At 49.0% G+C, this 14,744-nt stretch overlaps 1 protein-coding gene across 1 annotated transcript; it reads right to left on the minus strand.

The window, feature by feature from the left end:
- Positions 1 to 8,383: 8,383 nt before the first annotated feature.
- FZD7 (frizzled class receptor 7) lies at positions 8,384 to 10,084 on the minus strand (the record flags this gene model as incomplete). The annotated part of the gene is made up of 1 exon (XM_079539394.1): positions 8,384 to 10,084. The coding sequence occupies one exon, from the start codon at positions 10,082 to 10,084 to the stop codon at positions 8,384 to 8,386; it is 1,701 nt and encodes a 566-aa protein (XP_079395520.1).
- Between the last annotated feature and the right edge of the window lie 4,660 nt (positions 10,085 to 14,744).

Below are 14,744 nucleotides of genomic sequence, written 5' to 3' on the forward strand. Positions count from 1 at the left end.
CCACATGGCAACACTTTGTACAACAACCAAAAAAAGACAGGCAGAAGAGGGCATGTGACAGTAAATCCCATCATCTGAAGAGTCCACAGAGACTCTTCAGAGAAACGAACATTCCTTATGCTTGTTACACAAAAGCCCAAAAGGTGATGAGTGACACTTCCCACTTTCATTTCTTTGGGAAGATTGGTGTCATCACACATGTCTCTACTTCACCACTAGTGTTTGACTATTTCCCCATAGACAGTGAAGCACCAGCTCACTCTTCGCCATTCTCTGCCTCTTAATGATCAATTATTTTTAATTGGAACCTCTCGTATTGTGCCGAATCTAGCGAGGCCCTCGTCAAGATCAGGGCTCCAGCAAGATGGGAACAGTATCGGCAAGAACATGTGGACAATAGAGGCATTTTTTGTCCCAGAGAGCATGATCCTATTTAGAGAAGGGCCGAAAAAGAAATGGAGGTAAGGATGATTGGAAGAATTTGCAGACCTTGGGCAAGTTTGGGAAAAGTATGCCAGTCTGCTGACCCTTAGGCTGGAGCCCTGTCTGCTGGTACACACTGCTTCTCATTTAGTAATAAAACTATCATTGTCTGTGCAGGACTGTATTTAAGGATAAGACAAATAAAATAGGCTGGTATCTGTATGAAGAATTTTACCAGCTAAATAAGATGCACTCAGGGATAACAGGAAAGCTAGAGCTTGTGAAAATAATGGTTATTGTGACACGGTCCTCCGTGGGTTAGATTTTGTACTTAGAACGCATTACCGCAGCTTTAACGTCTGTGTTCAAGTAATGTACTGAATCTGAGAGCAGTGGTGAAAAGTTGGCCAAGGGCCATTTTATTAACAAAATTGTTTTTAATGAAAATTGATGGCAAAATGGAAGAGTTAGTTAAATGAAATTGCTGAGTCTCTAGAGATTTTATGAGAAATGTTTATTTTCAGTTCTCATGTTGGGAAGCTTTAATTGAGATTTGATTAACTCAGTTCTGTAAATCTGTGCTTGAAGGAAGTGAGAGGCTAGAGTTAAACTGTTACCTCTGTTAGTTGATGGCAGCTCTGTTAGTGAAATGGCAGAAACCTGAAAGAATCTCAAGAGGCAGAAAAAGAAGTGCAGGTCTCTTGGAAGTGGTGTAGCGCTCTGCCTTCGTGACAAAGCAGAACTATCCACTGATTAATTCATCTTTGCAGATAAGTGATCCAGATAAACAATTCTTACCAAAAGTGTGGCTTGTCTTGCAGGAACTGTAAATATGGTCTTTTAGTCTCCTAATGTTCAGGGCCAGGAGTTGAGCTTAGCCTACCATAAAAGCAGAAAGTTGCCCTGGAATTTGGAGCGGGGCTCTGGAATCGGGCCCACCTCTGCCCCAGGCTGGGCTGGGAGACTCCGGGCACTGCCCAGCCCCTGGGTGCGACTGCCAGCTAGCCCTTGTCCTGGCTGCTGCGGGCCCTTGTCCGCCTGCAGCCCAGGTTCTGTAGCCACCATGGAAATTGTTTCTGCAAAGCCCATCGCAGATTTACTGTCTTCAGAGAGCAGTGTGTAAAGAAAAACAGTATGAATAAATCCCCGCTCGCCTAATGCCGCTGGGTTCCAGCCTGGTATGCACCGTTGTGCAAGGGTGTCAGATGACATCCTCTCTGCTGGCTGCTGGCCCTCGTGGAATGCTGCTTTGCACATCTCGTAAAGTCAGGATGGGAAGTGCTGCCTGAAACTTTTACATTTTGCCTTTAACTTGGAGGGGAAAAAAAAGGAAAAAAAAAGGAAAGAGAATCAAGAGGCAAGAGCATTACAAATAAGAAATGCTCTTTTCATCACAGATTAAATAAAAAAGATTCCATCTTCATCTTTACATTTAGTTTTTTACCCTTTCTAAAGGCTGACTCCTGCTTTAGATAATCAAAGCTGGCTTTGAACTAGCTCACACAAAAAATCTTTTTTTCTTTAAAAATAGCCCTATAGATATATATACATATCACAGCCTTTCATTCCTTTTATAGATGGTTTCATTTTCTGTGAGAATGTAAAATGCGGAACTCAATCAGGCACGACAACAAACACAGGGAATGGAGGCCAGGCACAGTACTGCAATTAACACTGGTGTTTAATTAACAGACAGCTGCAGTGGGCAAGGGTCTTTTGATTTTCCTCTCCTACTGCTTGTTTGATGGTAGCTTTACGTACGGTTGTAACTGACACTTGTTAGACTAGCATGCACTCACACTGCACATCACACACGTGCACACACACAGATGGCTACACACAGCCTTCATGGAGCATTTCTGGAAGGAAGCCGGGTTGGACAACCATCAGATTTCTGCTTTCAGTAAATATTTTTGGAAGTAACTCCATTGTATGCCACAAAAACTTAGTTATGGATATTTTTTGTTTGGGGGGATTTATTATCTAGAGGATGCTTTGGCGCATTTAGGAATTTGTTTTGTTTTGTTTTTATTTATGATACCAACAAAAAACCCAAAGTGTGATGGAGATGAATGGGTGCAGAAGTCATGCAGGGAAAGCTGGCACCGAGGCAACGCACAAACGTTTACCGCAGTCAGTTTAGAACCCTCTGTATGTCGTTGGTGAAAGAAGCATAGTAGTTTCATGCTGTTCTCTGTTGTTGTGGCAGGAAAATACTCGAATGGGCAACTAATCCTTCCACTTGGCCACCCTCAGTAAAGAAAAAAATGTTGTTGGAGGTCATGGTAACACAAAGAAATGTTGAGGAGCTGAGCAAATAAGGGAAATAAGGCAGGAAAGGTGAGTTCTTTCTGCTAAGGGCCATCACACCCTTGGACATTTCTAATTTAGGACTACTATGATTTAGTTCCTGCCTAAGGCAGCAAGCTGGAGTGAACTGTAATGAATTAGAGGAACAAGAAGTATCACTGAGTCTGTTGATAGTAACAGTCCTTACGTGAAAGGACATACAAGAGCACCAGCACTAATGGGCCCAAATCCTTACCTCCATTTTGTTTGATTATAGTAAATGTTTTTTGATTTTCATGCATGCCCCACGCCACTGCAATTTTCTAATTACCTAGCTTGCATCTTTATACCCTCATATAACTTATGGTTGATCTCTGGCTAGAGCAATACTCCTGTGAAAGCATGTGTTCAGCCTGCCTACATTTAGATAAGATGTTGGAAAGCACACAAATAATTTATTCCAGCTGGTGGTCTTAATTCAGTCTTCTCCAGAATGGGACCAACTTGCAAAACATTGGGCTGGAGGATGAAGATCTGACAGCAGTATTTATATAAACTCTGTTATCATTGTATTAAATTTCTTCTGATCTTAAGAATGTTTATTCCTACAGCATTCCTACGATACTGGGAAGTGCCACTGTTGCAGTTTTACAGACAAGGAATTTTGAGACAGAGATGAGATTTTTTTAGTCAGTTATTAAGACAGGCACCTGGGAGTTTAAGCACTACAAAATGTGCTTTCCATTTACCTGAGTGCATCTTTAGCTGCCTGAGTACTGCTGAAAGTCTGGCCATGAGTGAGCTGCCTAGCATCTATGACAGAACAGGCATTCAAGCAATTGTCTTCCAAATTCCAGATTAGTGCCTTCTTGCTGGAGCACCTTTCTGTGTCCATCTGAGCCAGACAACATATTTTTCTTCTGTTGTGGCCCATCAGAATTCCCCATTCACCACAAGCTTTTTGTTAAGTACCTGTGCATGTTACCTTAAGAAAAGGACAGAACTGTGGTAATAATCTTCACCTTTTTTCCTGTACTGAGAACAGCATTGCCTTTCTGTGTTTTGTTTTGAGAACAGTGCTAGAATTGGCAGAGCTTTCAGTAAAGCTGAAGGTAGTGGAGAAATAAACCTCTGTTTTTATTTCCTTAGTTGTCTTCCTGGTGTTAACCAGCAGGATTCATAGCTACTCTGGTGGCTCCGCAATGGGGTTAATGTCAAAGACCTGTGCAGCCAAACCCCGTCCCTGTAGACTGCTCTCCTAAGCAGCATATATTGATTTTCCACTCATATTTGTAAGAATATAATGCTTAAGCAGAGGGTTTCTTATAAGCAAAGTTGTGGCACAGCTATGGCAGCCAAAATGAACAAGTTGCTGCTAGCAGGATTTCCTGACTAATATGGATAAGTGATACCCACCGGTTTATAATTGCTATTAAAAATGTGCTCTAGGTCCTGTCTATTTCTATTCTTTACCCATATATTGATTTATCCCAGTGTCATAATTTCCTTTCATGGTTAGTCAGGCCAGACAGGGAGAGCCAAGCTGTGTAAGGGAGGGAGTGTGTGTTCCATGAGCCTGACCTTTACCTGGTTTAGGAGAAAGTGCTGTGTCCTCCCACCAAGTGAGTTCTTGGATGAGCGGCACCTGGCCCCTCCAAAAGGGGCAGCCTTGGGTCTAATGGTAAAGCAGCATCAGAGCACTCCCTGTTCTCTGGCTGCAAAGCAAACATTGGCTGGGCCCATGTTCTCATTTTTGTTTTGTACTTCGGGCATCGTTTTAGTCAAAATTTGTCAGTTTTAAGTGGGGCATTTGAGAACTTGCCATTCTTCCAGTCCTATATTACCCTGTGCAGTGCTGTAGCTGCCAAAACCACATGCTCACGTTGGCACGAAACAATTATCATGGTTTATATAGAACAGGCTTGGCACTGGTCTATCTCAGTGATCACTCACGGCACTGAAAGATTGTCTTTCCCCCTCCAAGCAACAGACTAGATTTCTTTCAGCTGGATTCATGATATTAAATAATTACAGGAACGGAAAGAAATTATGGAGAGCGAGCTATATAGAATGTACCTGTAAGGTCTGGGAGGGAACAAGAATGAGATGGAGAAAGAAGGGACTGTTTAAGATACAAACTAGTAATTTGGTTTCTAAACCCCTGAGAAATTATAAATAATGCCTACTGTTGCCAGTTACTGAACACAGAGGTGTGTGGTTTTTTACTTGCATGCAGAGCTATTGGTTGTGGGTGAAGTAGTTAGACAAAAACATTCAATGGCTGCTGTGGGTATTCCACCAAAAATAAACCCAAACAAACACTGATGTGTTATACAAGCACTTTTTTTCTGTGTAGACGTTCAGTTGGTGTTGCTGGTTTCTCCAGAACTGCTCAAGCCTCTTGTTTAACTAGCCTGAAGTGATGCTGCTTTCTTACAGAAATCAGCACTGATGTCTCTGAAACATAAGAACCAAACAGGAAGGGATGTATTTCCATGGCATTCTGCTGTATGCCCTGAACTCACAGGGATGTTTGGTGGCAATGGCTATTGCTTGCCACACTCTTGTGATGCACAAAGCACTGCATACACGTGGGCCAAAGGTACCTGAACGTGAATCAAAGAAACGGTGTCTGGCAGTGATTCACACAGGTTAGTAGAGGCCTATGCTTCCTCTTCTTTTGCAGGCAGTTTCACACAGATTTATTTTATTTTTACTCCATAACGAGAGCAACTGCTACTTTGTTATCAAAACAGTGACAGAGATTTTTATTCCAGAAGGCCAGACCTTATCACTACTTGAAATTCTCCACATTGTTTCCACTGTGAGCAAATTCAGTCTTGATGTGACTCACATATGCTTTAAAGTTAATAGCAGTTGCTTTTACTTTATATCAGCATCAAATTTCACGTACAATCTCCAATTTTAAAAATCCAGTTAAATCCCAGGATTTTCATAGTTTTTTGGAAGTGACTTTAAATTCAGAAGTGTCTAATAGGAAGTCTTGAAACAAAGGCGTACCTCTTTAGTGGTTTTTCAGTTATGAACAGCAGATAGCCCTCACACCTAAATGCAGTTTCTCACCCATCTAGCCAAGATGAGCAGCGAGCAAGGAAGGGGACAGACTGCATAAGTCATAGGCCTGTCCGTGATGCATTAAGAATTAATTGTATGCTTTGCACTGTGGCTGTGGCTGCAGGCATCAGCCTCACCACTCTCAGTCCTTCCAGCAGCAGCCCTTTGGCCGTGCCATTGCCCCAGCTGGCACTGATGGATTCATGGGAGGAAAGGCTCATAGAAGGGCCTTTGAAAGTAACTTGCACTGGTAGTTGGTGAACTTTAAATGCAAGAGGTGGGTTTTTTTAAACGGTGTCCAAATAAAGCAGTGCCCTGGAAGTGCAACTGTTGTACCCCGTGCTCTGTAAGCTGAAGGAAGTTTCAGGGTAACCAGTTACCTTGGTGGTATGGCTTCTGTGACATCTTACAGCAGTTTTGTAATTAATCTTTTAACATAGATGCAGCTTAAGGTAACAGCATTGTAATGAACCTAATAAATAGGATGAAGTCACTGCAAGTGAGAAGCTGAAAGTTATCAACAGTTCACAGGTGTGAAAAATGCTGTGATTTAATTTAGAGCACCTGCAGCATCCTCCTTTTCTTCCATCAAAGTCCATTTGAGATGGAAAGAGATTACTATCCCGATTTTATAGATAAGGAAATGGGGATTATCAGCTTGCCAAGATGCAGAGCCTAGAATGAAACCTCAAGTGAGGGCAAACCTTTGGAAGAGCCTCAGACCCTGATCTGTTGTTAGGGGCGAGTAGGTGTGAAACGCCCAGTGGAAGTTGCTTTGAGTTTCTGCTCAGTTGTGTATTTACTCAAATGGCTGTGCTCTGCGTGCCCCACAGCAGAGCCCGAGGGGAGGACAAGGCAAGGACGTTCAGCACCGTCCCCTTTCTGGAACAGCTTTCAAAGACTGAAAAAACTTCAGAGCCCTTGTATTAAAAATTATTTATTTGGTGATCTGTACATGGGATGAAGCAGGGCCTCATACAGACCTTCAAAAAAAAAAAATCAAGTAAAAACATAAATACATATTTTCTTACAAAAAGGAGATTTACAAAATATACATACTGCACTTGTCTCACAGTTCATGTCGTTCCCCACGTGCACATAGTAGAAGACAAAACCCCAAGCCCGGGATCAGGTGTCCTGAAGGACGCGGTCGGCGTGTCTGCAGCCTGCACCTTCAGCCTCAGCCTCCACTCTTCGACTTCCAGACACTCTTTTCCCCACTCAAAAAAAAAAAAAAAAAAAGAAAAAAAGCAGCCATAGAGTGGAGACCTGCTGAAAGTCCAGAGTTTTGTCCTTAGACGAGAATACATACACACACACTTAGAAAAAAGGACCCTTCAGTGAATATAAAAGTAGAGCAGTACGTAACACATTAAAAATGAACGTGGCAACATTAAAAATCAATAGAAAAATCTGTCACATTTCAAAACGAAACCGATGGGTTTAATGATCAATTTTTGCACGTCCTTCCGAGGCGCGATCTCCGGAACGACGAGCAGCCGTGTCGGAGCCGGAGCGAACGGCTCTCCCCGGGGCCGCCGTGCCGCAGATCGGCGCCGAGAGCCCCAGCGGTACGGCTGCAGCCAGGGGCCAGTTCGGGGCGTTGGCTTTACCTGCGGCAGCCCCGCTGGAAAGCGGGGGAAAAAGCAGCGTTACGGGGGGGGAAAAGAATCGTATCTCAGCATTCCGTACTGTAAGGGCTCGTTTCGGCAGGTGCTCCCAGTTACGCTCTTCTGTCCCTCTCGGTCTCCGCGCGTTTCCTTCCGCGTAGGAAAGCGGGCCGTCCGAGCGGGTAACATCCCGCCTCCTCCGCTCCTCACAAAAGGAATGTTTATTTCTGCGAGCTCCTCACATCCAAGGGTGAACATCAGTGACTTCTTTTTGTTACTTTGCCCATAAAAACCGATCCCATGCTTACGCCTTTCTGTTCAGAAAATACTTTTGTTTCCCCCTTTGTCTCCTAGAACAAAGGCAAGGGGGAAAAGCCTTCTGCTGAAAAGCAACAAGTCATTTCTTTTCAGAAAGGGTGTGGAAAGGCAGCCCCCTCCTTCCCCGCAGCAGCAAAACCAACAGTTTTTTCCTCTCTCTTCGAAATGCGAACACCGGCCATCATTGAGGTAAAACAGGAACGTGTAAGCGACGAAGCGGAGGCGGCTCAGCACCGCGCTGCCCGCGGGGTACTCACGTGCTCGCCCCGGGCTGCACGAGGCGGGAGCCCGGGGGCCGCCTGACCCCAGCGGCTCAGAGCCGGGCGGCCCGCGGGCAGGGGCGGCGCTGCGCCTTCTCCCCGCCCGGGGTGGCCTCGGCCGCGTTGGTTTCCTTCCCGCACACGGAAAAGAGAGGGGGCTGTCTGGAAAGCGAAGGGCTCTCCTGCCCCGGCAGCGGCCTCTTTCTGTGCTTTTCCTCTCAGCCGGGCGTAAGCACCATTGGACACAGCGCACGTAGTCCTTTATGCGATGATCATTTTTTAACGCCGCTGTGAGAAAGCCAAAGTTTTGGAAAGCCTCCCCCCTTCCTCCGTCTTCAGGGAGCCGCTGTTGCCTCCCTTCTGCCGAGTACCCTCTCTTCTGCGTGTGTGCCAGGGCGGGTGGAGGTCTCATACCGCCGTCTCGCCCTTGCTGCCGGTACTCAGTCTGTGGTAGAAGCGCCGCCAGGACTGTAGGGTTTTGCCAGACCAGATCCAGAAGCCCGTTGTGATGCCAACGATCATGGTCATGAGGTACTTGATCATGAAGACTGTGAAGTCTGGGCTCATGGGGGCGAAGTGGCTAGGGCAGGGCACAGCGTAGGTTTTGCACGTCTGGAGGAGCCACGTCTTCTCCCAGGTGCTACGGAAGGCCTGCTCATAGAAGTAGCATGCCAGGACAATGGTGGCAGGGACTGTGTAGAGGACGCTGAAGACCCCAATGCGCACCATCAGCTTTTCCAGCTTCTCCGTCTTGGTGCCATCATGCTTCATGATGGTGCGGATGCGAAACAATGACACAAAGCCGGCCAGCAGGAAGGAAGTGCCAATGAAGAGGTACACAAAGAGCGGCGCCAGCACGAAGCCCCGCAGTGAGTCCACGCTGTAGATGCCCACATAGCACACCCCGCTGAGCACATCGCCGTCCACCTGCCCCATGGCTAGGATGGTGATGGTTTTGACAGCAGGCACGGCCCAGGCAGCCAAGTGGAAGTACTGGGAGTTGGCCTCTATGGCCTCGTGGCCCCACTTCATGCCAGCTGCCAGGAACCAGGTGAGGGACAGTATGACCCACCAGATGGAGCTGGCCATGCCGAAGAAGTAGAGGATCATGAAGAGGATGGTGCAGCCTTCTTTCTTGGTGCCTTGGGCCACGGTACGGTAGCCATCCTCAGAGAAGCGCTCCAGGCATACCACCCGCTCCTCCAGCAGGAATCCCGCCGCATAAGCCACCGCCACCATGAAGTAGCAGCCCGAGAGGAAGATGATGGGTCGCTCCGGGTAGCTGAAGCGGCGCATGTCCACCAGGTAGGTAAGCACAGTAAAGAGGGTGGATGCACAGCAGAGCACTGACCACACGCCCACCCAGAGCCGGGCAAAACGTACCTCGGCCTCCTTGAAGTACATGAGCCCGTTGGGCCGGCCCGGCTCACAGGGGGCTCCACAGTCCCGCTCCCCCAGGAAGCGGTAGCCCAAGTAGGGGGGCACCTTGAGCTGCCGAGGGCAAGAAAAGGAGAAGCCAGCAGCAGGCTGCGGCGGGGTGAGGTCGGGTAGGTAGCCGGCAGTGGGCTGTGCCGTGGCTCCCCGACCTCCCGCGCCACCGGGCCCTGGCGGGGCATCCGATGTGTTCTGCCCCACGCAGATCTCACCCGCACCGTGCACGGGAAAGTTCTCACAGCGGAGCCGCTCCGGCCACTGGAAGCCAAACTTGTTCATGAGCGCCTCGCAACCCTGGCGAGCCCGCTCACATAGGGAGCGGCAGGGTGGGATGGCCTGCTCCAGTACGGTGCAAACCGGTGCATACATGGAGCAGAGAAAGAACTTGAGCTCGGCCGAGCACTGCACCTTGACCAGCGGGTAGAACTGGTGCACCTCTAAGCCGGCGTCCTCCTGGTTGGTGTGGCCCAGCAGGTTGGGCAGGATGGTCTGGTTGTAGGCGATATCCGTGCAGAGCGGGATGGAGATGGGCTGGCAGAAGCCGTGGTCCGGCACGGAGATGGCCTTATCGTCCTGATGCGCCGCCGCGCACGGGGTGCCCAGCAGGGCGGCCAGCAGGGCGGCCAGGCCCAGCCAGCGGAGCCCGGCGCCCGCTCCTCCCGCCGCGGGCCGCATCGCCGGGGCCCGGGGAGTCGCGGGGCGCGAGTCAGAACCGGGCGGCGCCGAGCCCCAGGGGCGCGGGCGCCCGGCGGTGGGGCCCCTTCCGCGGGGCGGGGGTGCGGCGGCGGCTCCGCGGCGTTCCTCTTCGGCTGCGGCGGGTCGGCGCTCCTCGGCGTTAAGTTTCCTGAATCGGTAGCGCTGGAGAAGGTGGCGGACGGCGGCGACGGCTTTCGGTAGCTCCGCGCAGGGTCCCGCGGCGAGGCGCTGGCGCTGCTCCCCGCCTGGCTGCCGAGCCCCGACGCCGAGGATTTAGGTTACGGCTAAACGGATTATTACCGCGCCCGGCCGAGCCGTGTATTTTACTTGCGGGCTTAAATAACTTTTAAAATCCAATTATTGCGCGATCCTCCCCGCGGGTCCGCTCCCGACGGGCGCCGCCGCCTCGCCTCCCGGCCCGGCCCGGCCCGCTCCGCTCCGCCCGCAGCCGTGCACAACCGCACGCCCCGCAACTCCCGGCCCGCGGCCGAGCTGGGCACAAAAAAGACACATATACGCGCGGGCGCGCCGCTGGCCCCGCCCCCTCCGCCGGCCCCATTCACAAACCGCGCCGGGGGCGGGGCCTCACGGCGCCAGCCCGCCAATCCCGTGCCGTGCCGGGGGCGGGGCCGAGGCGGCCCGAGAAGTTGCGCTCAACTTTTTCCCATCCCCGGCAGGGCAGGGCGGGCCGGGCCGGGCCGGGCCGGGGGCGGGAGGAGCTGCCCCGGGGCCCCGCGCCCCCGCTGCGAGGCACGGCGGGGCGGGGGGCGGCGAGCGCGCTCAGGGTGGCCCGAGCGAACCGAAATTAACTGGCTGCTTTCTGAGCGGACTTTGAAAATGCAAACGGCTGCCCGTACCCGGAGTTATTTAATAAATAATAAAAAGAGCTCCGCCCGGGTACATTTGCGGAATGAGCTGATGGCGTTGTGGGATGTCCGCGTCTGCGAGCCATCGCCTCCCCCAGCGGGGGGGCTGATTTGTTATCGCAGCATGACCGTTGCGTTTTGCTGGCAGAATGAGCGCTTTATTCACGCGGATGTAAGCTTTCGGCAGGGAGGGCAGCTTGTTTTGAAATGTCCACCGCTACCAGTGCTGAGGGGAAAAACGTTAAATCGCCGTGTGTGCGGCTGCAACCCCTTAAAGAGGCCCAAACGGTGTGTAACAAAGCAGCAGCTCCTCTGTGGAAGCCCGGCACGTCTGCGAAAGACAAAACGCAGAGAGAGACAAACGTAGGTCAGGGGAGGGACGCTGCTGGCCGGCGGGTGATGCAAGGCGGGCCCAGAGCCAGGCCGGCATGTGTTCGCCGAGGACAGAAGTGAGCTTTGCTGCACAGCTGTGTTCCAGGGCACGCGGACGCACCGCGGGCTGCTGGAACCTTCGTGCTTCTGGGGCCAGAAGTGCCGGAGCGGCACAGAGGGCGTGCGGCAGCGACCGCGTATCCCTTCATGCTCTGGCCTAGGGGCCAAGTACTATCCAGCCCACCCGTCCCTCCCTTTGAGGACAGGAACTATACCGTTCAAATTGCTGCTTCTGCTCTTGTACTCTCCGTTGTGCTCATATTGTGCCTAAGCAAATACACCAATCTGTGCAGCCTCCGAGGCAGTTCAAGAGATCAGAGTGTGGCTCAGGGAGCTCAAACAGCAATTGGTGGACAAATGTTTCCCATATCCTCTTCTGCTCGTGAACAATGTGTCCTCATACCAACAAGGCCATACAGCTTCAGCTTTTGTTATATTTGTTAAGAGAAACTGACAGTTATAAATGGGCTTACTAAAATAAATGTGCTCCTCTAAAAGTGGACATGTTTTTAAAACTACTCTTCTGCTCCCTGAGCCGTGTGCCAGGCAGGATGAGCTGCTTGTGCGCACAGCAGTTGCTTCTAAACAAGAAGCCTTTTCTTCTTTCCTCAGAGCTGCTGGAGGGCCCTAAGAGGAACTTAAGCATGTCAGTGTGGTGAGGCTAGTTGTCTGAAGGGCATACTTCTGTGCACCTATAGTCACTCACCTTCAATGGAAAAGTTCTCCATGGAAAAGTTCTCCATCAACTTATTTTTTTTACTGTTGGTTTGTGTGTGTGTGTGTTTGTGGTTGTTTTGTGTGTGTGTGTGTGTGTCCAGCTGTTGCTAACCTTCAGAAAGATTTTTTCACTTTTTTTTTTCCCATCCCAACTTTTTGTGACACTCCATGAGCTGTGGAGCCATCAATCTTTACTAATCACCTTAGATTTCACTCTGGCTTGTATGTCTGACTTCATCTGTGAGGCATTTTGTGACATTCACTATGAAGAATGTCAGAGGAAAGGAGGTGTTTCAGTGCAGGCAGTGACAATGCAGAGAGAGGAAAGGAACTGCAAACTTTCTGCCCCATGCATGGACTGATCTGATTTTTGTATGGAAGGATACGTTTGGAGCTAGTAAAATGATATTGCAGGAAACTCTTTCAGCAGTGTGGAGAGAGTGACAGAAACTATTCAGAGTAAGGAATGTCAAATCACATGGCAAGACCTGAACTGGGTATTTATTTACAAGACAGGGCAGATGGCATCAGTGCTTCCCCCTGTTTTTTACTTGTCCTATTCATTAGAGTCATTCTTGTGAGCCATGGTCTGAAAGAAAGGATGGCCAGGAACTATAAAAGCTCCATTACGTTTGTGTTGAATGTAACATAGAGTTCAGTGAAGCAAAAGGTGAAGAAAGAAGTCGGCAGAAGGGAAGAAGGAAGGAAAAATGTGCTCCCTGTTACTTCATAGTGAAATAAGAAGACAGTAAACTTATTATGTGGGATGACACTGCTAGGACATTTCAGATGGCAGGAACGTGCAACAGCATTTACTAAGATGGAAGAAGAAAATTTCTTGGACTCATTATCAAATTCCAGTGTTTCTAGTTTTTTTTTTTTCTTTATTAGACCACTGGGAGATGGGAGCAGTCACTGACACAGGGAGTGGCGGTCTGAGAATGGCAGACTGTGGCCTAGGAAAATCCCAGGCTACTACATTACTCTGAGACATCCTTACAGCTTTCAGGGAACGAGAAAAATTGATAACAGAAAAGCTGCAGCAAAAGCCAAGGTTCTGTAAGTTATTCCAAAACATCAGGGCCTCTCTAAGTAGCATCAGCCGTGTTTCAAGTGGCTGCAAACTTGTGCTCATCTCCTGCTTTTACCGCAATCTAAATTCACAAGTTTTAACCTGCAAAGTCACTTAAGCTTCCTCGGACAGCAGGGATTCTCATCAGCACTAAGCACATGCAGTTGCTGCTGCTCAGATCCTCAGCCCCTCAGAGCAACTGCGCTGCTCAGGGCTTTGCTGCTCCTGGGAAGCTATTGTAACTGTACAGGAGTTTAAAAGGTGTCCTCTGAAAATCTCCCAGCCACTGCTCTTCTGAATATATGACATTGTCTTGTGGCAGTAAAGGAGGAGCAAAGTCCCGGGAAATCCATGAGACCAGGGCTTGGTACCAGCTCTGGAGCACTCGGCTTTGCACATAGCGAGGAGCTCTTGGGAACAGAGAATTCTCTGCCTTCATACACATTTAAAAATAGATCCAATTCAACTCCCAAGCTAAGTCTGAGTGAGGCGCAGCAATCCCTACATGATGTCTTTTCCTGCTGTTTTAAAGCCTCCTTAAACGTTGCCAATATCATTTTCCTTGTTTCCTATCCCATCTGATAGAAAACTCTTCCCATGGGGGGAAGGAAACCAAAACAAATCCCCCTCCCCACTCTGCCAGGCAGCAGTTATTTCGGGTGCCTGAGGGTGAGCATTTTCAGATTATCTGCTGCGAGGTTTCCAGACCTCATTGCCTTCAGAAGAATAAAGGACAGCGTTACCACTTCTCCTTCATCGCTGCTGAAACTCTGCTGATGCAGGTATGGTGCCCTGCCACCATCCCAGCTGCAACTGGCTGAAGTGTGAGACCTTCTTCTTGCACTTAGGCTTACTGAAGGACTTCCAGGACAATTTTCATCTCATCTCATTTTGAAACACACTCACAAATATTTCTACATGATCGGGCAGGCTATTGAGCTACGAACATCAAAATTTGCCCTCCCTAAAACTTAGTGGGGAGATGCCAGGAGCCTGGGGGGGAAGTGATGCATGCAAATTCTACATAACAGTCTGCATAATTAGTAATAAAATAAGTTCACAGCACCATATCTGCTTGCATTTCTATCAGTCTGACAGACAACTCTAAATTACACATTGTTTGAGCTCATCAATGAAGTCTGGTTTTTCTGTAGTGAGACAGGAGAGCTTGGTTCTTCACAGGCAGGGAGTGGGGAAAGGCAGCCCCTGCCCCCCAACGCAGAGCCTGAATTTGAAATTAGATTGAAGGCATCAGAAACTGATTGAAAAGAGGATGGGGAGGGTGCAGGTGACAAAAGGAAGGGGATACCGCTGGAGGGGATGTGGTTTCCTCAATGAGAGAGGCAAACGCCAGTTGCATCATGGATTTGTAAGATAATTATTAGCTTATGAAGTAATATCCCAAAGGATATATGGGAGCTCCACTGCCTTCCATATTTACGATCAAATTGGAGAAAACATTAGGAAACATTCACAAAGATGGGCTATCTGGTGATGGCTTTCATTTTTGACATCCCTGAATAAGAAAACAAAACCTGATGTTGATCAGCTC

The sequence above is a fragment of the Tetrao urogallus genome, assembly GCF_951394365.1.
Source record: "Tetrao urogallus genome assembly, chromosome: 8".
Taxonomy (NCBI): domain Eukaryota; kingdom Metazoa; phylum Chordata; class Aves; order Galliformes; family Phasianidae; genus Tetrao; species Tetrao urogallus.